The following is a 22,849-nucleotide window of genomic DNA, read 5'->3' as shown; positions in this document are numbered from 1 at the left end:
ATCAGATCTGATGAAGTGCTGAACAAAGCAGTAGATGAGCAAAAAGAAATAAAAGTGGCATTAGAAGAGAATTTCTACCTTATAAAGCAGAGTGTCGAACTCACTTTCATTTTGGGCCAAATCAAGGTGATGAATGCTCTTAAAGGGCCGGTTGTACCAGAATGTATAGTCAAAACCTGCCAACAAAACTGTTAAAATATAAATAAATTCTTATAATTAGATAATATTGAGAATCTTTTCAGTCCCTCCAGGATTTTGTGATTGTTTTTCTATAAAAATCAAAGTGTTTGCGGTACTAATTTAGGAATATTTCTGCATATTTCTCACCATATGGACTATAACTTCACATCAAGGCTGAAGCAGCTGAAGAAGAAACACTGCCACCTGCAGGTGGGAGTCAGCAGTCATTTAGATCCAAAGTTTTTCAACATTTTTTCCAAAAATCTGCAATAAAATCACAATTATGCATTAGAGTGAAAAAGTTCAGGGATTTGTTGATTTTTGTGTGAATAATTTGTAAGAAACAGGAGGGACTGATTGATGTAATTTGGCAGTAAATTTATAAAAATTGATTTGATTTGACTGATAAAATAACATTTAAGCACACAGATATATGAATGTTTCTGTTTATGTGTCCTTTTAGAGTCTGGAGGGCCACATAAAAAGCTGCAAGGGGCCAGATTTGGCCCCCGGGCCTCGAGTTTTTACACGTGTTTATTACAAGTGTTGAGATAAAAAAAATCAACAAATAAACATCAAATTCAGTTTGAATAAACAGAAATCAATGATTAAAAATAACTTTCCATTGTTTGGATCAAATCATGTAAAAGTGAAAACTCAAAAATAATATGCAACATTAAATGATTGCAATATTAGATTTATAGAAACTGTAAATTTATTTTTGTAAAATTTCTTTCTCTGATTAGATTTAGTTTTCAGCTCCAACATTCTGTTTTCTGAGGTCAAATTCAGCTGCAGAAACAATCTGAAAGATTATTTTGAACTTAACATTAATAATAAAAACACCAACTGTCAGTTTAACATTTTATTCATTGTCCAAATTAATATCAGTAGACTCCGAGAAATAAAAGTTAATGGTTCATTTTTTAAACATTCTTTTAAACAAAAATATAACAACTATTTACAATCACTTGTAAAAAATAGATAAAAAGCGTACAAGCTAAATTCATGTCTGTCTTTCTAAAAGACATAAGTTACAACATCTATAGGTGAGAGACGAGAAGCCGACGTTTAGCCACAGACCAGTTAATACCTCTGTACAAGATTGTGCAGCTCACTCTCCACATTTAAGCTTATTGTGCATTTCTGCTGTAATGCCAGAAGACGTTTACACAAACACACAAAAACACACATCCACGTCTCTCTTATTGCGTTCCAGGAAACAAAGGAACAAAGGGCTAAATTATTTTCTGAGGTGAGGGAATTGTTGTTTTTCTCGTTCTATTTTCAAAGAAACACATTCATGTGTTCATTTTGCTCTTTTAGAGAGGAAACACTACAGCTGGGGCTTTTGATAACAGAAAAAACACTAATTAGCATTTCTGAGTTCTAAGAATATGTGGATTAAAATGAACAAAGGAGAAAAAAACTGAAAAAAATCAAACTTTTTTTTTTTAAACAATTTTTACTGAAGTAAAAATCAAGAAATTAACTTTTCAGCTCAAAGATTCAATAATAAAAAGAAAACGGTTGTTTAAACTTGAACAACTGTTCAAAATGTTGGCCATTCCTGAATGAATGAAGCTTAAAGGAGATTTTTAAAAGGAACTCACTGCAGCTCCTCCTGGCTGCAGGACAGCGAGAGAGAGCAGGACTTCAATAAGAAAGCACACTGCAAAAACACTAAATCTTACCAAGTAATTTTAGTCTGTTTTTTAGTGCAAATACCTTAAGAAAAAACTAACTCATAAGTAACCTTTCAACAAGATAATGCTATTATTATGAGTCAATAATTCCTTCATATTATTTCACTCATGATATGGAAAAAATGTCTGTTCTCAGTGAATTTATCTGCTAGTGGAACCAGAAGATTTTCATCAATATTAAGTATTTTATGACTTAAAACAATCTCTTCTATTTTGCTGAAGAGTTACTTGTAATTGAGTTTTGTCTTATTTCAAGTCCTCTGAGATATTTGCACTAGAAACCAGACTAAACTTGGAAAGAGTTTATGTTTTGCAGTGCAGGTACAAGAAGATCAGAGTTGCTTTCTGTATTAATTTGAACTTTAATATTACCTGTAACAGAACAAACTGGATTTGGAAAATTTGGCTTAAAGAGTCACGTTTTCGCAAAGCTAGTTCACTTATTTATTGTTTTATTTTAGAATATTATCAATACTTTGTTTAACAAAGACTGTTTTCATTATTTCTCTCTTTCAGAAGGAATCTGAAAAACTTTGCACAAAATTCTGTCATTTCTTTAACACTGATTTCAGTTTAAGAATACAAGTAAAGCAGTTGTGCAAAACGTCAAAGTGACATTAACGACAAAATACCAAGAGGTGAGGGCCAAAATAAAAGCTTTCAGGCAAGCAGAGAGAGAGTTTTATGTTTAGCTGAGTGTGGAATTAGAGCGAGGATTTTCTCTTTAGTTCAGACATCCAGGCAACAAAAAGCTCCTCTCAGCGTCGGGAGTTTGCATGAACTCGCCTGGCGTCACCAAGGCAGGAGCCTCCAAAGCAGAACTGCAACTACAAACGTTGTGAGTTGGAAATAATGTGAGAGCAGCGAAGCACTGAGCAACTCAAATAAAAGAAAAAGACTTGTTCTGATCCCAAACACACACACACACAGACACACACACACACACACACACACACAAACACACACACACACACACACACGCACACACACACGCACACACACACTCTGCTACATCCTCCCAAAACTCAGCAGCAATTTCACTCAAAGATCCAAAGTTTCAGCAAACAGCATCAAAACGGGGAGAACGGGTCAAAAATATGACAAGAACCAAAACTAATTCCTTTAGACTCCAAAACTTTCAACACAAATATTCAAAAATATCCTCTCTGCACATTTATACAGACTCAGTTTACATTAAATTATGGCAAAGGAACAGCAAAAATATATATGTACAAATTTATAAATCTGCTGTGAGTATCAGTATATACTTACTTACATTAGCAGTGATCATTTCAAGTCTTTGTGTGGCAAAAGCAAATTACAGGAAGCAAACAGAACAGAGACGGAGAGAGGGAAAAAAAAAGATTCCAGTTAAAAACTAAAAAAAATTATTTCTGTACAAATCTGCTCCTGCTTCCAAAACAAATCTTCCAGCATTTTCTTTACATATTATACAAAATACACGTATTTTGAGAGATGTAAGCCAGTCAGGCTGCAGAGGGATCAGCTGTAAATTTGTTTATAATGCAGCATTATTTTTTGCTGACGCAGCATTATTTTGTAGCTCTTCTCACCCAGACGAGGTGCAACAAAGAAGCTCGTAACTCCACAGACAACCAGTAAACACTGCACACAAAACACACACACGTCTCCACGTAAACACTGTCCTTTTGGTTGTGTGTGTGTGTGTGTGTGTGTGTGTGTGTGTGTGTGTGTGTGTTAATTTATTGTTTTATTACAGCGGCTGCAATAAATTGAGGGTTTTTTACTCTGCAGGAGGCAGTGAGGCATTTGTTCTTCAGCTCATTAAAACCGAATTTTAATCCAGGTTTTATAGAACGAGCAGGAAGCAGCGACACACACACACACACACACACACACACACACACAGACACACACACAACGAGGAGGAGAAAGTGACGCAAAGTTTCAGAACGACGGGACAGGAAGTGCTACACAGACATGAGAGATTTCTGAAGATTTTCTCTTTTTTCACCTTTTGAAAAATATTTATCAGTGCCTTTTAGGTTTTAATGATTAGAAAACTATGGATGATTTTTTTTCTTTTGTGTTCCCTCACAATAATTTATCATAACTGAATACTGAACGTCTTTCTGCTATTATCTGTTCATTAATATCTGGTTTTTGAGATACCTGATGTTCTATATCTTCTTATTTAGGATGAAAATCCACCAGCAGCATCCCAGTAAAATACAACAGCTCTCTTTCCATTCCTTCTAGGATAAAGACAGAAACTATTGTGTTATTTTAAAGTCAGTTTTGATAGATTTTTTTTTGTGTTTGTAGTCCGAAATGTTCAAAGAGTCGTTTCTACATCTCAGATACAAACAAATGTAAACATGCAGTTAATAAATCGATTTTCAATCAGATTTATGCACCAAGTACTTAAGAATGTATGAACACGTTTTCTTTAAATGTGCATGTGTGAAATTTAAATAGGTGACATTTGGGCTGTAAAACAGAGCAGAATGTTTTTGATAACTTATTGTGAGGGAACGCAAAAGAAAAATCTCAAAACACTTAAAACTCTCTGAATCATTTGTTTTGAGAGCTGTGGATCTTCATAATTTACATTCAAGTTAAAAAGAATGAAACCAAGGAGTTCACATTTGCAAGCTCATAAATCCAGCTGATTAAAGCAAAACGTCGAGTTAAAGCAAAGACGAGTAAACGTGCAGCGGAGGGAGCCTGGAGAGCGAACGGAGGTACGGCGGTCCGGTTTTCCAGCGAGGCATAAATGTCGTCTCTCTGTCCTTCTGTTGATAAACGTCTGTCTCCTGCGATGCCATCGCCTCTTCCAGCTTTGTTCACAAGTTCTCATTTTAAAAAAAGTCTCTAAAATCTCTGATTTGTGAAACGGGTCCATAAAAGTCCAGAGGTCACATGATGACCCCAGGCTGATGACTTCACACCGCCGACACCTGCTCATCTGGAACAGAGAAGATGGGACAACATTTCACTTTTTTTAGTGCAACTCTAAAACCAAAAAACAAAACCATCAACTATTCAGCAGGCGGTGAAAAATACAGGAATACTTTACTGTTCCTGGTGATTGTGTGAAGTTTTCTTTACAAAACAATATTATCATTTATTGCATTAACCAGTAATGAAATCATGTTTGACGTTTCGTCACTTTTACATTTGGAGAAGTGAACTGGTCCTCAGTTGTTGGTTCCAGTCAAATTTAAATGAATAAAATGGAATAATAATAGCTGATGGTTTCTGGTTGGCGGAGGAAAGCGAAGCCGGACTGTGACGTACCGTCCTCGCTGTCAGCCAGGTCCTGGGCTGGGGGGACGGCGCTGGGCGGTCTGGACGGGCCCTGAATGGGGCTGGCCGTTCGGAGCTGAAGCCTCCGCGCCTCGGCCAGCCCGCTGGCCGCTCCGGGGCTCTGCAGGAGCTTGCTCCTCTGCAGGGCCACGCTGTAGTCTGGAGGCCTGAGGTGAGGGGGTCGGGGGGCCGGAGACCCCGGCCCGCCGGCTACTCCGTCTGCGACCCCGAGGTCGCCCAGAGCCAGACCCTGGTAGCCTGGAGGGGTGGGAGGGGGAGCTCGGTAACGCTCGTCCTTAGTGGGGGACGTGACACAGTACACTGGATGGATGTGAAGGTGGAAATAAAAGGAGGATGGAGGAAAAGAAGGATGTGATGTACAGAAAACAAAAGAGGGAAAAAATGGAAAAATTAAATAAACTTCATGAACACAACATGCAAAACATGGAAAATTAAAGGGGCAGTATTATGTTTCCCAGCGTGATCGATTAGCTACGTTAACTTTAGTAACAATGCTACATGTATCAAATATGATATTTATGAAATTAAAATGGGGTCTCTGTCTCTTTAAAACCTCCTGGTCTGTGTGAGGCTCCGCCTTCAGGAAGTCGACAACACGGCTCCTCTGTTAACATTTAACCAGCAGCTCCACCAGGCGTCTGCTAACTGCTGCTGGCTAGTCTGAAGGAGCCGAGACCCAGAAGTTTGGAAACTGCAGATCTGAGGAGGAGCTTCGCCTCGAAGGCGGGGCTAACAGCTGATTGGTTGTCATGGAGACTAACGGATTTCTCAAACATTCATGGTAGAATCAAAGCAACACTCCAGGTTTGTTTTTGATGAAGTAAATTTTAATTTTAACTTGATGAAAAACTCAGAAAAATAATACTGCCCTTTAACAGAAAAACATAAAACTAATCAGATGGATGACGGCAGGGCATAAACAAATCCCTGAGCTGAAACGGGGGATGGTGTGTTTGTAGGTTTAATTAGAAAAAAATCTAATCAGCCTACTGGCTAATATATGTACATATATTTAATTTTCTATAAATAAATCTTTTCTGCTTGCTGTGTTTTGATTTTCCTCCAGGACAGACGGACACGCATGCAGGAGAGGAGGTGAGCGTGAGCGCTGCTCGGCTCCCTCACCTATCAGGCCCTTCTCTGTGCTCGACGTCACCGTTTTGTACGAGGCGTCTGCGCTTTGCCCTCCTTCCTCGTTGGCCGGCGAGGAAGGAAACTCCGAGGCGTTTCGCCGCCTTATCGTTCCGTAATTCCCCTCGTAGTTGTCCGACAGGGAGCCCGACGACGTCCGGCTCTCCCACGCCGCGACGCTCAGATCTGAGCTGGAGTCTCTGGTGTGGCGACCGGCGGCGGCGTCGCCGGCCCACGAGGGCCCGGCGGCGTCCGCCTCAGCCGTCGTCCGGCCCAGCGCCGGGAGTTTGAAGCCGCTCAGGTGCGAGTGGGGGAGGGAGAGCGGGTGGCCGTGGATGCCGTGGTCCCAGGGCCGGCAGGACGAGGCGGGGAGGATTTGGAAGGATTCGTGAGAGTTGGAGGAACAGGAAGTCCAGCTGCCGCGGCCGCTGTCCACCACCGAGTCCAGAGACAGGGAGGCGTGGTCCGGAGTCAGCTCCTCCGTGGAGAGGGAGGAGGTGAAAGGTCGCGCTGCTTGTCCTCCTCGAGCCACGAGTGAAGAGCTGAGAGACAGGAGGAGAAGAAACGTTTCATTTTCTGTTTCCTCTTCAAAAAAACTTTTCTGCTAATCTCAAAAATTACATTTAAGTGACTCATTTAAATTAATTTGATGAAACTGGGAGTTCTGGTTACTGGGAGTTCTGGTTACTGGGAGGTCTGGTTACTGGGAGTTCTGGTTACTGGGAGTTCTGGTTACTGGGAGTTCTGGTTACTAGGAGTTCTGGTTACTGGGAGTTCTGGTTCCTGGGAGTTCTGGTTACTGGGAGTTCTGGTTACTGGGAGTTCTGGTTACTGGGAGTTCTGGGTACTGGGAGTTCTGGTTACCAGTTGATAAAAGACACACATCACCCTCTGTTGATGAAGGCAATAAAAACTGAGAAATGGCTGAAGGATAAAACATAATTTACTAAAGACACAGTTGCCCAAACAGAAATCTGTCCTACATGATAAAAGATTCCTGTCAACAATCTTTTCCAGACCGGCCGTTTGATTCTCTGACAGTATTTTACAGGACAAACCAGACAGTCAATGAAACCGAGCCGGATTTCATAAAACAAGCCGATGCTACAAAGCAAGGCTGCCAAGGTAATGTAATATCAGAGGAGTAGATATTTCAGTTTTCTCTTTATGAGACAGAATGGCCTGATTATGGACAGACAATAAAGAAGGTGGAGACAATAAAAACGCGGCGTTGTTTACTCAGCCAGATTAAAAAGCCGACACTTTGTCCTGGAGAGAGGAGAGCAGTAAAACACGGCGATGCTAATAAACAGGTGTTGTGTTTTATGACTGCCAGTTCCTGGAGTTTTTAATGAGGATGAGTGTAAATGGAAGCAGCTGGGGGAGGAAACAGGAAGTGGCAGCAGATGGCCAAGAGGTGGATGTTTTGTGCAAAAGTTTGAGGTGAATAAAGAAGAGGAGCCAAAACATTGAGTTTAGTTGAAAGTAATTTGAAACAGCAGACAGTTTTCACATCCCTTGATCTTTTCTACAGTTTTTAAAAGTTATATCTGCTGATGTCAACGCTTTTTATTGCAAATTTATTTGAATAACCAGGAAAATTCAGCCTTGCTTTCTATGACATCCCTACTAAGAGACAAGCAACAAATCTTTTCTTCTTTTCTGAGCCCCTCACTGGGTACAAGCTAACCCTAAGCTACAAACAGTACGGTGGTGGGGGGGTCATGCTATGGGAATGTTTTTCTTGAATAAGAACAAGGTTTAAATGGATGGCAGTAAATACAAGACAACTGTGGAAGAAAACCTTAAATATACATAAAGAGCTCCAATGCTGTGGTCTCAGTAAAAAATGTTAGAATGGTCCAGTCAAAGCCCAGATGTAAAAAAACCATAATAAAAACAATATAGGGGAAAAATGTGATTATTGTTGTTCACAAACACTTTAATCTGCATTCTTACAAGCTAACATAAATAAATATACAAGTTATTTTATGTAAAGTCCAAACTTTCTGCTGTAACATAAAAAAAGTGAAAAGGTTGAAAGGATGTGAAACACAGCACTGTATCTGATTATTAAAAGGTTTATCACAATATAAAAATCCATTTTTCTGTTAAATGTCCTGTTTCCTGGACCAGGTCTGAACCCTGAGGGGATTCCTCTAAAATCTAAATCATCTCATTACGGCTTCCACTTTACAAGCTCAGATAATGAAGCAGACAGATTAGATCAAACGAACTGAACTAGAGCCAATTACCTTGTGCTGGGCTGGCTGTAATCAGCAGTTAAGTGTGCATTTAACGCCGCTGTGCCCTCAGCGACCACAGCAGCCGTCGCAGCCGTAGCGTTAGCAGCAACGGTGGCAGCAGTACCGGAACCGGCCCGGTTACAGCGGTCGTCCGGTCCGGAGGCCTGGGCCGAGTCCACAGAGCAGATACTGGAGCGGGACGAGATCTCGCTGTGGCTGGAGTCCGACAGGTTGTCCGACTTGGCAGAAGGGAGGAGGGGACAACCTGAAGACGGAGGAGATTCAGGATGAAACGACTGGAAGGAGAATCAAAAACCTGAAGATGTTTGTTCTGTACACTACCTGCAGTCCGACCAAACCTCCATTCATCCACTTAAAACTAACTAACTGTCATTTAAATGATTGGGAAACAATTTTCAACTCATAGTTGGAACTTTTTATCACAAGAACCTGCAGAACTCAGTAACACGTAAATGAACAGATTGCTGGTTACATAAAACCTGAGACGAATCTCGTTTTGTCAAAGTTTGTTTCTAAAACAACAGTTTGTTTAGTGGAGAACGTTTTTCTGTTCAGGATTAATGCTTCAACATTAACTGAAGAAGAAACGACAAACTGGAGACCAGACACACTGAAAAACTCAAATAGACAATCTTTTCTGATCAGAGAATGAACCGCACAGGACAAAACACAAAATCTTACCAAACATTTATGGTCTAGTTTCTAGAGAAAATATCTTAGTGAACTTGAAATAAGACAAAACTGACAGACGAGCAACTTTTCAGCAAGATATGTGACGTTGTTTTAAGTCAATAATTCCTTAATATTGGTGAACTGGCAGATTATTCCACAAAGAGAACTGTACCGTTACCTAGCAACCCCGGCCTAGCCAGCCCGTTACCTAGCAACCCAATTCTACTTCCATTGGCAGATTATTTCACTTACAAAATGTTTCCATGTCACCAATAAAATAATTTGCCAATGGAACTTAAAACAAGCTCTTATTTCTTGCTGAAAAGGTGAGTTAGTTTAGTTTTATTTCAAGTGTATTCAGATATTTGCACTAAAAACTAGTCAGAAATACCTGGTGAGATTCTGTGTTTTTGCAGTGCACTGATAGCCAGTGGTTTGTGACTGGACACCATCAACACGGCAAATCTGTGCCAAACTTCAGAGACCATAAATCAGCTCTAAAGGTCTGACTGGTGCATCTCTGAAACCAGCAAACACTAAATCTTTTGTTTTTGACTAGTCTGATTTAGTTTTTGTCTAGTTTCTAGCACAAATATATAAGTACACTCAAAATAAGAAAAAGTAACTCAAGTAAGTTTTCAGCAAGAAATAGAAGCTTGTTTTAAGTCAGTAATTCCTAAATATTGATGAAAAAATCCAGTTACTTTGGCAGATTATTAAACTTAAAACAAGACATCAATGTTAAAATAATCAGCCAATGTAACTTCCTGAAACTCACTGAAGACCTTGTTTCAGGAGTACCAAGATATATGCACCAAAAATAACAAAAACACTTGGTAAGAGTTTGTGTTTTTGCAGTGTGGAGTTGTTCTCTCGTTACTGAATCACTCATTCTGGCTGCTACATCATTTTTATGAAACATTTGGAGGCACTAATCTCCTGGCGCTGTCTGTCTGCGGATCAGATGGTTTTCCTCCTGCTGTGTCGGTCTCGGCACAGCCAGAGGAACGGGTTGGGGCTGACCGATCGCCTGACTCTCTGCTCTGTCTGTCCTTCAGCCTCCTGCTGAGCTGAGGAGGACAAAGTCTCTCCAGAAGCTTCCTCGCTCTTTGGCAGCGGCCTCTCTCTGGACTGACTCCTCTCTCTCAGCACCCTGAAAGGAGACAACAGTCTCGCCCTGATGGGCGTCCTGCCACCAGGCTGGGGAGGAGGAGGAGACCCGCAGTGATCCGCGGGCTCCTCCCTCTGCGTCTCTGGGGTTCCTGATCTCCTGGGTAACACCTGCCCTGCCTCTGGTTTCCTCTGCTGCCTGGATCTTCCTCTCCTGGGTTCTTCCTGCCCTGCCTCTGCCTCGTCCTCACTCTGTCCCTCTCTGTTCCTGCTGCTCTCTCGGCTATGCTGACTGGTCATCTGCAGGATCCTCTTGTGGAGAAGGGCCCCACCTATGCCGTAGCTGCGCAGACTGATGGTGCCCGTCTTTGTGCTGGCGTCGCTGGTCAGCGACGACGAGGATCCCGATAAGTTCATCTGGCTGGAGTTCTGCGATTTTGCGGCGCCACCCACTGGCAGAAGAAATCAAAGAGATGGAAAGAAGCACATGAAACAAAATCCTGAACTGAAAATACTTGGTAAGATTTTATGTTTTTGCAGTGTGATCCTGTAAATAACATCTGTTCATGACAACCTTCATGTTCAAGACAAGTACTATGTCATGTTTGTCATGTCAGTGTTTTATGAAGTGTAATCAGTAATCGATGGAGAAATGTTGCGTACCTTTGCGTGGCGAGCCCTGAGGCGACACTGTGGGGCTGGAGTGGAGTGACGACACCGTGGAGACGGCGTCATCAGACGGTCTCTTGGCGCTCCACTCATCTGACGAGTTCGCTGAAGGTTTCTTCACCACCTGCGGAGAATTTGAGTCTAACGGAAAGAAAAAATAAGATCATGAAGACAAAATATCTGAAGCAAGAAGAATCGGTGAAGCTTATTGGAGGAGAACTCACTGGCGGCGCCGAGGTCCTTGGCAACGCTCTTCTTCCTCAGAGGGTTCAGAGGCACCTGGACCTGCAGGACTTGTGACACCCTGTTCTGAGTTTTCCCTGAAGGTAACGTCGCCCTGAGGGACACCGGAGACATGTCCGACTTGTTTGCTCGCCTCTCGCTCAGATTTTTGCCCACTGAAAACAAAGACAGTTAATGAGAAATGTACATTTACAACCTCTGTCACTCACTGCAACCAGTGAGCAATGATCTTTATACACTTAAAACAAGACAAAACCTACAATTAACGTTTCAGAAAGATATAGGAGCTGATTTTACATGATTGATTCCTTAATATCATTGAAAAGGTTCCAGTTCCACAGGCAGATTATTTCACTAGTAATAAGATATTTTCTCCATGTATGTTATTATTTTCATGTGACTGTCTAGAAACTCTATTTTTAATCCATAACTTCCTGTTTCTCTGGGGTATTTATATGATGTGACACAAACCAACATCAGTAATTCAGAAATAATTCAGCAACTTGAACTGCGATAAACTAAACATATTTATGTTTATCTGGTTTAGAGATCAATTTTTAGACATTTTTACCAGCTCCATCATTAGATGCAGATTGTGTCATCATGTCATTGTTGCAGGATATGAGGAAGCCCGCTAGGGGGCAGCATGAGCGAATATTACAAAACTAAGCAATGGTCAATGAAAATATATTTAATTTTCTGAGAAACAGTCGAGCTTTAGGAGCTTGAGATACAAACAACTTTTCTTCTTTAACTTTCAGTTTACCGAATCAAAACACAAAACTTCAGAAACAAAGTTAGAATTAGAAACAAAAAATAAAAGCAGAAATATATATATTTATCTTTTCCTTTTCCATGCATCTCTAAAATAGAGAGAGTGGACAAAACATGTTCAAGAAAAAAAATATGTGCATATTCTGACAAAAATGTTTGAATAAGGAAAAGTAAAAAACAAAATATATATTTTTAACCACAACTCATATAAAATACATCATTTAAAAAATCAACTAAATAATCAATTTATTATTTTTAATTAATTAAAAATATTTTTTTACAATTATAAATTTTTTTTCATTAATTAGCAATTAATAATAAATTTAGCTCATAAATTTTTTGTGAATTAAAAATGAATTATTATTAATTATGTCAGTTTTGTTCCTCCATAGTTTATACTAATAATGTAGAAACTCCTGTTAACTCACATGTGTTGTAAGACGGTTCACACTGCAGGGACATGATCTGGTGTTTATCCTCGTCCGTCTCCACCGTCAGGTTGGACAGGTACTGCTTCACCTTCCTGGCCATCTGAGCGTCTTCGTAAAGCTTTTTAGCGTTCAGCAGGGAGCTGCGGCGCACGCGCTTCTTATGGGCTCCACCCTGAACGTCCAGGATGTTGGAGTTGGTGCTGCCTTGACTCAAAGACCTGATAGAGGAGATGGAGGGAAAGAAAATGAGTGGAAAAAGATTTAGATTGGAGAAGATTCAGAGGATGAAGGAAGTGAAGAAAAAGAGAGGCAGAACAGAAAGAGGCAAAAATAATAAAATCACTGAGTTTAAACAGAAAAACACTTCAGTAAAATCTGAAAATCTGTTTTGTAGCACAGCAGTTTAAAACGGGACCATGCAGCTGGGGAGGGCGGCAGCGCCCCCTTATGCGCCATGCTGACAGTGCAGGACATTCTGTCCGATGGAGGCAAAAAGGGTCAGGAAACACAAGATGCAGGATTCTCAACGTGGAGATGCAGATGTGGAGATGCAAACACAAACCAGAGTCAAATAGTATTTGCAAATGCTTGAAACAGTTTATTTTACTTTCCATTTTTACCAACAGCCAGCAGAGAAACTGGTTTGGTGACTAATTTTCGGAGCTGATGTGGAGATGAGAAACATCAAGTTTTTTGGAGTATTTTCCACTTTTTCTTTCGGACTTTACGACTAGGAGTTTCTATCTAATGAGTTTCATTGTGGGCAAAATCAAAAACTTCAAATTGTGAATATGACAGAAAATTATTTATTCACAAATAAATTCTAAAAGATGAGCCACATATTTGTATTAAACCCAAAACTGGACAATAAATCAGTAACAATATCGATCAATATCAGTAGATAATACGCTTGATCAAATATTCAATAAGTAACTAGCAACTCACTCTCTTTGGTTACCTAGCAACAAGGTAACCACTTGCGCAGCAGCAGTTTCAGGTTTCCCCACCGTTCCCTATATCTGCTTAAAAATAAAAAATGGTGTGTGGAGACTCTGGTTAACAGAGGGAAGGTCATGCCACCCGATCGGCATTATTTCAGATATTCAAAACAAAAAACTAACTAATAATTATTGATATGAGTTTAATTCCAGCAGCACATCTTCTAGGGAACCTTTCTAGAAGTTTTGGACGTCTAGAGACTAAAACTTTTGTCCAATTTCTTTGTAGAAAATGCCAAAGCTCAGTCAGACTGGATGGAAAACATCAGTGAACTTCAATTTTTAGTTCATTTTAAAACAAGAAGTATGGAGGATAAGAGAAATTCATAAAAAGAAATCTATAAACCATATTTGGAGATTTTATTTTTTTTGTTTATCAAATTAAATTCAAATAAAATACAATAAATTTTATGGCTCTAATATGAAAAAGGTGAACAAGAACTTTGAATACTTTAGGACAAGATTTTCAGAATAAATTACTAAATCTGACATCTTAAACAAACGGCACATTTCAGGGTTTGGAATGATGTGAGGAATACTTTGACTGCATTAGAATATGCAACCAGTTATGCATCATAACACATTTAAAAAGCACCATTACAAGCTACTATCTGACTTCAGAGTCTAACGAACATGGCAGATAATTAATGGGTGATCAATGGATTCATGTGGATGAGCACTGCGAATGCAAATGGGGAGGTTAATCACACAGACACACAGAAAAAGGGACACATGCAGAGTTTTATGCAGGGTGGATAAAATATCAGCCGGTCCAGACTGGAACTGGGTTAAAAACTGAAACAGGGCCACAACTTACCCTAAACTCTTCCACCTCTTCTTCCTGCAAGCAAGAGGCGTGAAGATTGAAGCGTGACTTAAAGACAAGTTTAACGATTTGGGGAGGAGTGGAGGAGGAGACGAGACTTATGTAGACTTCATGCCACCACAAGAAACAGGAAATGACCGGAGATGGGAGGACACCGCATGTGGGACATTCTCCCCTCATCAACCCACAAAGTGTGTTTTAATGTTTTAATTTACAGAATTTATTGACAGGACTTCCTGAACGTGTAGTAAGAGGGGAGTGTCTGCAGGGGGCAGTCATGCACCGCAGCAGTGACAGACGCACAACAAACTGAGTGACACCAGCCACACGCAGCAGCTGTCATCAATTCCACCTCCACTTCCAATCTGCATTTCATTCCAGTTAACAACTGCAACCCAAACATGACCAGGGGAGGAAGCGAAGGGAATTGATTGGACGAGACGCTGAGCGCGCGCCTGATCCCACGGCTGAGGGATTCAGGTTGGCTGGAGGATGGATGGTAGCCGTGCTTCCCTTTTTGCCAACATTTTTTGTTTTTAGGATTCAGAAGTAAACCTAACATCTACCTTCACACTTCAACACTCTGAGGATTTTTCCTCCAGTCTGATAGTAAACAGGAGGAAGAGCCGGTTTAAAAGATAAACAAGCTGAAAGCTGCAGGATGAAACTTTTCCATCATGTTGTGACAGTCTGGAAAAACTGAGCTCCTATTAATTCTCTAAGTGCTAACTAGAAACAACGAATCAGAGGCAGGAGGCGGGTCTTAGAGCTGTCCATCAATCCTCTCCCTCCAGCCCTTGCTCTATGCTACACTGCAGCTAACACAGAGGTATTATTTTCATAAATTTGGCTAAATATAGCAAACGTTTTGAAAAAAATGACACAAATCCTGACCCAAAGTCAAAAAAATAAAAATAAAAAATTTTAAAATGAAAATCTACAAGAGCCCCAATATAAAGTCCTAAAAATCTGTTTCAAATTTTGGGTCGACAAAAAATACAGAGCAACTTTAACTGTTTGATTTTGGGTTGTTTTTTTTCTTTTAGCCTGCAATTATTTCAAGTCATGTGACGGCAGACAAACAGTTTTCTGTAACAGTGAGCCGTTTCTAGATCATTAGCATATTTAGCAGTCCAAATATGAGGTTGATTAACAGCGCTAAGACCCGCCCCCTTGTTGTGATTGGTTGTTTTTGGTGCATTTCTTCAGACAGCAATAGCAGCTCAGGGAGGAAGAGGATCTTTTCACAGATGATATAAAACATCTTATTTATAAAAGTTACATGAAGCAGCTTAGAAGGAATCTCTAGGTTTTCAATAAAACAGCATCAACATTACGAAAGCAGTTTATTTCTGTAAGTTAACAACAGATTGAATAAAATCTGACTCACCTAAATCGCTCTTAAGATCTGAAAACTGGTCCCAACAACAACGTTGAAGCAAAATAGAAAGCAGTAACAGTAGGATGATGAATAAATAAACTAACCTCTGTCTGAACATCAGGGCCGGGTCCATGTTGGCCGAGGTCATCCGCACCACATGTCTGATCTCCTTCGCGATCATCCTCAGCTTCTCAAAGTTCACAAGGCCGTCAACGTTGGAGTCGTTGCCTGGGAGGAAACAGGTGAACGCAGACACACACACACCCACACACACACACACACACACCCGCGCACACACGCACACACACGCACACACACACACACACACACACACACACACACACACACACACACACACAAGCAAACCAATGTAACTCTCAGTGAGCTCTCAGCGTTTTATGAAACATTCATATTCTGTAAAAGAAAAGAGAGAATCTCTCGTCATTGTTCCTGTTTTTAACACTTTCTTTGGAAGGCAGTACTTATTTTTGAAACTTTCACAATTTAGAAAACTTTCTGTTTTAGCAGAAAATGCCAGACAGTGAAAGTTTTTCTAACCTGCCTTTGACCTGGTAGCTTACAGACACGATGGGGAAGCAGAAGCAGGTTCAATGTAGCCTGAGTTTGACTTTATGCTGCACATGTAAAGGAGCAAAATGACTATTAAACCTAGTTTTGTTTATTTAGCTAGAACTAACTCTGTACAACGTCCATAATGAAATGTAACTGAGTAAATGTAACTATTTACTACCAGACTCTGGTTAAATCCTACAGCCAATCGGCACCAAGGAAAACGAATGCTGCTCCTGGATTGGCTGCTTTGCAAACTCCGGCCAAATTTTACAGTAAAGTTGATACAAACTTTTCAGTTTTTTTCCCAATCATAATAATAGATCATTTTATGTTGGCTTATCCTCTAAAATCTGGTAAAAACAAAATAAAGTTTGTGTTGTTAATGTGAACCTTCAACAGACCTCCGTCTAAATCAGACAGAAACTTCAGTTTTCCTACCTTCATGCAGGAAGGTCAGGTCCTTCTTGACCACAGGAAACAGCGGGATGATGGGCGGCTGCATGCTTTGGCTGCTCAGCACGTTGCGGTACTTGGCCATGTTCCTGGACGGGTCGAAGACGTCCTGCAGGTCCTCAAACAGCTTCTCATACTTACTGGGCAATTTCTCCCAGGAGCTTCGCAGCCGAGCCACCGGTGCCAAGTTGAGCCCACTGTGCAGGACGGAGGGATGGAGGCAGGAAGGAGGGATGGAGGGAGGAAGGAGGGATGGAGGCAGGAAGGAGGGATGGAGGCAGGAAGGAGGGATGGAGGGAGGAAGGAGGGATGGAGGGAGGAAGGAGGGATGGAGGGAGGAAGGAGGGATGAAGGCAGGAAGGAGGGATGGAGGCAGGAAGGAGGGATGGAGGCAGGAAGGAGGGATGGAGGGAAGAAGGAGGGATGGAGGCAGGAAGGAGGGATGGAGGGAGGAAGGAGGGATGAAGGCAGGAAGGAGGGATGAAGGCAGGAAGGAGGGATGGAGGGAGGAAGGAGGGATGGAGGGAGGAAGGAGGGATGGAGGCAGGAAGGAGGGATGAAGGCAGGAAGGAGGGATGGAGGGAGGAAGGAGGGATGGAGGCAGGAAGGAGGGATGGAGGGAGGAAGGAGGGATGGAGGCAGGAAGGAGGGATGGAGGCAGGAAGGAGGGATGAAGGCAGGAAGGAGGGATGAAGGCAGGAAGGAGGGATGGAGGCAGGAAGGAGGGATGAAGGCAGGAAGGAGGGATGGAGGGAGGAAGGAGGGATGGAGGCAGGAAGGAGGGATGAAGGCAGGAAGGAGGGATGAAGGCAGGAAGGAGGGATGAAGGCAGGAAGGAGGAGGAAATGAGGGAACGGTGAGGTGCTGACTTTTCTTTCTCTTACTTTATTCTCTATGTTTTACATGAAAACTTGTGTTTTTTATGACAATATACATGAAGCGACAAAAACCTTTCAACACTTACTTCATCCTGGGTGTTGTGTATTTTTCTGAAGGTAGTTAGTAAAGTGAGTCACTTCTACCAGGCAGTTAGTTCACAAAAGAAACAAAAGGAAACTGAAGTACTGTGAACTGTAATTATTTCAATAAAAATATTTTTTAAAAGCAGTTCACTAAGAATCCAAAGCAGAAAATATAATTCTGCTGCAACAATGTAAAGTAGGGGTGTTTTTTTGTCCTTTCTAAATTTTAAATACTGATAAATTATTAGATATTTGTCCAGTTAAGCATTTTTGGTTTAAATGTGAATTGTGGTATCCTTCCTATAGAAATTAATTCACAAAAATACTTCTATGTGGGGCTGAAGGTGTTTGGATCCATACTTTGTTTTATGGAAGATAAATCTGTTTATAAGCAGAAATATAGATTCTGAAAATATTTGCTTGATATCTAATTTCATGTGATAAACATTCCTACAATCCAAAAACATTTTATTCTGTGATATTGGGCAGTGAGGGTGAAACTTTAGGTAAAATCCAGTGTGGTTTATATTTCAGACTTTAACAGTGTCGGCAGGAGAACGTTGTGTTTCCTGTACACAGTGGCAGATGTGCTCCTGTCGCCGGGCAGGTTAAGCATCAGAGAGCCATATGCACAGAGAGATCCTGCTGTGAGCAGCAGCGTAAGGGAACATGGAGGTCAGACTGCTCTGCTCCGGGTTTCTCACCGCCGTGAACAAAGGATCGGATTATTACAAATACAGCTTAACGCCTAAAAGATATATCTGATATATCTGAGACATAATCCTGATTCTCCTCAAACATTATTAAAACATTCAGTAATCAGAAAGTTAAGTAAATTAGATGTTTTGATATAACCTTCAGTAGAGATTTTTAACACTACTCCAGAACATCGTTTAAAAAAGATATTCTGGACTTTTAACATGATTTCCTGGCTTATTTCCAGTATTTGTGAAGCTTTGATCTGATTCAGGTTTCTGTCAGTATCAGTGTTCACAGTATTTATTTCTGGCCTGGACTTTGTGGTGTTTTATTGTAGAAGAACAGGTGACGTCACACTGTGTGTGAGGGTGGAGACTATTGTATCTTCCATTAGAAAGGATCAAGTTTACCTGGCTAACATCTTTTCTAATTATTTCAGCCTTCCTGTTATCTACTGACGTCAGTTTGTGTCAATTAGTTCCCACCACAGTAAAAATGATGTTCTATGTGAGACGGCTTGTTTTCATACCCAGAAAGGTTGGAGATGAAACAACCAAAGCAGCCACGTTTACCGTTGATCAACTTCTGTTGCTTCCTCTGACTTGCTCTTTAACACTGAAAATATCTAACTTTGAGTCTTCTTCCCACTCTAACAACGTCCACACTAAAGAGTGTTGTGGTCTTTTCCCTAGTGGACCAGATGTTTCCCAGTTAAGACAACAATCTATGTCCAACCAGCAGGTCTCATCAGGTGAGTGGACAGGCTGAACTCACCTGATGATGGCGAACATGGAGTTGAAGTTCTTGCACTCTCTGCAGTGCAGAGCGATCTTGATGAAGTGCTTGATGGTCTTCATCCTCTTCAGGGTGTTTGGCTCTTTCAGGATCTCAGTGGCCACCCAGAAGGTCTCCTGGTTTATCACCTCCTCAAACTGTTTCAGGTTTGTACACCCAGCAGACGAGTCCAACTTGAACAAGTCCTCCACATACCTACCAACAGAGACAAAACAACGACTGATCCAACAATTTCTACATTTTGCCTTATATTTGATACTTTAAACTTCTGGATTTTTTGACAGTCACATGAAGTTTTGTAGGTATATAAATCACAAGCTGCCTACTCTGTGGACTCGATGTTTCGGAAGAGTTCAAAGTCTCTCATTGACAGCTGGGCGGCGACCTCCATGGTGCTGAGCTGCAGCAGGGAGATCTGACTCTCCCTGAGCAGATCCTGAGCGTCGTCATCTGAACACAACGTCTCCGTCTCCATGTTGTTCTTCAGGTAGTATCTGTAGGGGAACACCAATCAGACAGTGAGGAAGGATAATTTACCTTAAAGATATTCTCCAAACCCGTCTTTCTTCGCCCTTTTTCAAGCTGCATAACGTTTCATCGTTTGAGTCTTTTCAGAATATTTTCTCAATGAATTTTAACTTCTGGATTTCCCCCAAAGGATTACAATAAAATCCCCCCAAAAATAAAAAAAATATAAAATCAACTGGGCTCACATCGTTCCACCAGACATGAACCTTTACACACATCTTTTGTTTTCAAACTCCACTGAAGTTTATTTCACACTTCAGGTTGCAACAAAATACACCACAAACCATCTTTACAGTGAAACACTTTTGTGTAACTGTTTATATTTTCCACACATCCATACTGCTTCCTGCTCCCCCTTTTATGAAATATAAAAGTTCCTTAAAAATATTTCTAAATTAGCATCCAAAAACATGTGGTTTTGATTGCAAAAAACAAGAAAAACAATTATAAAATCCAGGAGGAGCTGCTGTTTATTGATATTTTAACAGTTGAATGGGTTTTATCAATACATTCTGGTACAACTGGTCCTTTAAGAACATTCAGATATTTGATGAAATGAAACTGAGTTTGACTCCTGATCTACAGCCTCCACCAGGAGGACGTCTCTTCCGTCTATATGCTGCTGTGTTTATAAATCTAAACCTTGGTACTTTCCCTCTAATGGAGCCGTAATGCAGGCATCCTGCAGACCCTCTGAGGACTCAAGGCCTGGAGTGGGCTCTCACAGCAGTAAAGTGTTGGCACAGACTGGAGACTAAATTGCACGATAATGCTGACAGAGAAGCTGGAAAGCAGAGCAACAGGTCGTGTTGTGACGGAGCTAAATCCGCTCATAAAACACGAGATGTGAAACAAGGTCAACAGAAGAAGAGCAGAGCAACATTCAGGTTGGTGGCCACAAGCTAAATGTCTGAAAAGCCTTAAAACATCAGCAGTGTGGGAAGTAAGCCCACAGCATCACAGATACTCTACTGTACTTTTCAGAGAGTATAAGGTGTTTCTCTACGTATTCAACTTGAAAAGTATGTTGGCAAAATGACCCACCTTAGTTTTAACTTCCTGAATCTCAGTAGCGATTAACATATTTCCATTATTTGAACTTTAGCTGCCATGTGACGGTTGCCATGGAGATTTATAAACCCAGCATGCCGCTCCTTGATGCCGTTTTCTATCAGTTTTTCACTTTCCTTGGTGGTAATTAGTCTAATATGGCTTCTCACCAACCGGGTAACTTGTTAATTATTAATAAAAAGTTTCGCAAAATCTTAATAAACTGAAAAAAATAAAAAATAAATCTAAAAAAACTATTTTTTTTACCCCTCCAGGGGTAAATTTATGGCTCTAGTGTCCCTTATGTGACAGCAGGCTGACAGAGGAGGGAAGACATGCGGCAAACATCGTCGGGTCCGGGAATCGAACCTGTGACGTCTGGGTTGAGGACTCAAAGCCTCCAAACATGGGTCATGCTACCCCCTACGCCACCACGGCAAAAAAACTATTTTTAATAGTTAGAAAAAGTAGTTAGGCTGGATTATTTCAAATATTTTCAATGTAAGATTATGGTATTGATCTGAATTTGCTGATTTAATGTAACTGATAAGTAGAATAGATATTCAGCCAAGTGTAGAAAAAGAAAAACTTGATCAATGAAGAAAAAACAAAGAGCAGTTTGATAAGAAAGGATGAGGACAGCAGAAGAGACAAAATTAAAGATAAACAAATAGAATCAGGGTAATCTTTGAGAAATACCCAGTGGAAACACTCAGAGTGTGTGTGTGTGTGTGTGTGCGTGTGTGTGTGTGTGTGCGTGTGTGTGCGTGTGCGTGTGAGAGCATAGCATCCTCTCATCTAATTTCGATGTAGGTTGACAGGGTGAAGAAGGCCTGCTATTGGCTCAGCCTGCCACTCCCTGAGCTGCTGTCAATCAGCAGCAGCAGAGCGCTGCAGTCTGAAGGACGGCGGATACTAAGACGTAGAGACACAGCGCTCCCAAACGTTTCTGCTAAACTTCTGCTGGTGGCTGTGAACGCACACACTGCTGACGCTACGAAACGCATCAACAAACAGAACCAAAGCCTCTGTATTAACCATAAAGGCTCCTATTATTCAAATGCAAAACTGAAGATCTCTTAAAAACATTTAATGTGTATTTTTGAATTTGTGTACAGCTTTAGATATGCTCAGTGTCTTAATTGTATCAGGAATGTTTGCATGAGGCTGTATGAATAATTCCATACATGCCATGCTGCCTGCAGAGGCCCCCGCCCTGACAGAGGATGAAAAATTCATGCTAGCCTTGTTAGGAGGGGGCCGGCGAGGGACCCTCACGACAGGAGGAGGGGAGGAGAGACGGGGAAAACTGTGAAAAAGAAATGGAGGAGGCAGCATCTGCTGCTCCTCTTCAATTTATCTGCTGGGTTTCAGATGGAAACGACGCAAGAAGAAGAAGAAATCTGATTTTCAGTGAGCTGAAAAAAGCCTGACTCGCTGAAAAACCAGAGAAATTTGTGATTATGACAATAAAAAAGATTTTATTTTAATATTATGGATGTAAAGTTTGTAAAAATGAGTTTTTTTAATCTTCACATTCAGAGAAGAATATTTATTTGTTCTTATTGGTATATTAACTTCTGTTATGCTGCTCTCCGGTTGGCGGTTACCATGGCAACCAGTAACTAGCTCCTCCCCCTTTTTCTTTTGCCATCTGTAACAGTATCAGGATCAGCTCTGTGTTACATTTTAACATATTTTAGACAAATTTAAACATACATGGTGTTTATGAGTAACGTTTCCATGTTTTGTTAACTTATTATTAATGTTTTATTAATTTTACTTATGTTTAATTTTATAACTGTCGCTAAATAATGTTGTGTAGTTTGTTTAGGGTTATTTGTTGAATTTTATTTCCTCTGTTTTTGGAATAAATAGAGTGAACATGAGTGTGTGTTGTGAAGTCAACCTGAGACAAATTTGTTTTACATTTATTTTATTTCTTACAGATTGTATTTCAGTTCAACAGATGGAGTCCTGAGTAGTTTATATTCATGTTGCGCAGCCAAAAAACTGTTAAGTGAATGAAATAAATCACCCGGTGTCCTCAGGAAGAGGATTGAGAGCCCTTCCTCAGGAAGGATTTAAT

General features: G+C 40.8%; 1 protein-coding gene across 8 annotated transcripts in view; it reads right to left on the bottom strand.

Moving 5' to 3' along the window:
• Positions 1-1,032: 1,032 nt before the first annotated feature.
• Positions 1,033-22,849, bottom strand: part of LOC122844678 (rap guanine nucleotide exchange factor 6-like) — a 129,722-nt gene continuing 107,905 nt past the window's right edge. For 6 of the 8 annotated variants that reach the window (XM_044140372.1, XM_044140373.1, XM_044140377.1 and 3 more), the window contains 13 exons: positions 19,509-19,676; positions 19,162-19,377; positions 16,712-16,923; positions 15,805-15,928; positions 14,311-14,334; positions 12,493-12,713; positions 11,272-11,445; positions 11,042-11,188; positions 10,711-10,830; positions 8,585-8,840; positions 6,324-6,871; positions 5,169-5,498; positions 1,033-4,836 (listed from right to left, as the gene is read on the bottom strand). In XM_044140372.1, the coding sequence (XP_043996307.1) occupies positions 4,814-4,836; positions 5,169-5,498; positions 6,324-6,871; positions 8,585-8,840; positions 10,711-10,830; positions 11,042-11,188; positions 11,272-11,445; positions 12,493-12,713; positions 14,311-14,334; positions 15,805-15,928; positions 16,712-16,923; positions 19,162-19,377; positions 19,509-19,676 (2,563 nt within the window). In that variant the 3' untranslated portion in view covers positions 1,033-4,813. The remainder of the gene's footprint in view (positions 4,837-5,168; positions 5,499-6,323; positions 6,872-8,584; positions 8,841-10,710; positions 10,831-11,041; positions 11,189-11,271; positions 11,446-12,492; positions 12,714-14,310; positions 14,335-15,804; positions 15,929-16,711; positions 16,924-19,161; positions 19,378-19,508; positions 19,677-22,849) is intronic. The other 2 variants (XM_044140375.1, XM_044140376.1) reach the window with 1 other exon arrangement.

This window comes from Gambusia affinis, linkage group LG15 (assembly GCF_019740435.1).
Source record: "Gambusia affinis linkage group LG15, SWU_Gaff_1.0, whole genome shotgun sequence".
NCBI classification, from domain to species: Eukaryota; Metazoa; Chordata; class Actinopteri; order Cyprinodontiformes; family Poeciliidae; genus Gambusia; species Gambusia affinis.
The sequence above is the reverse complement of the archived record's forward strand: the minus strand, read 5'-3'. Positions and strand labels throughout refer to the sequence as shown.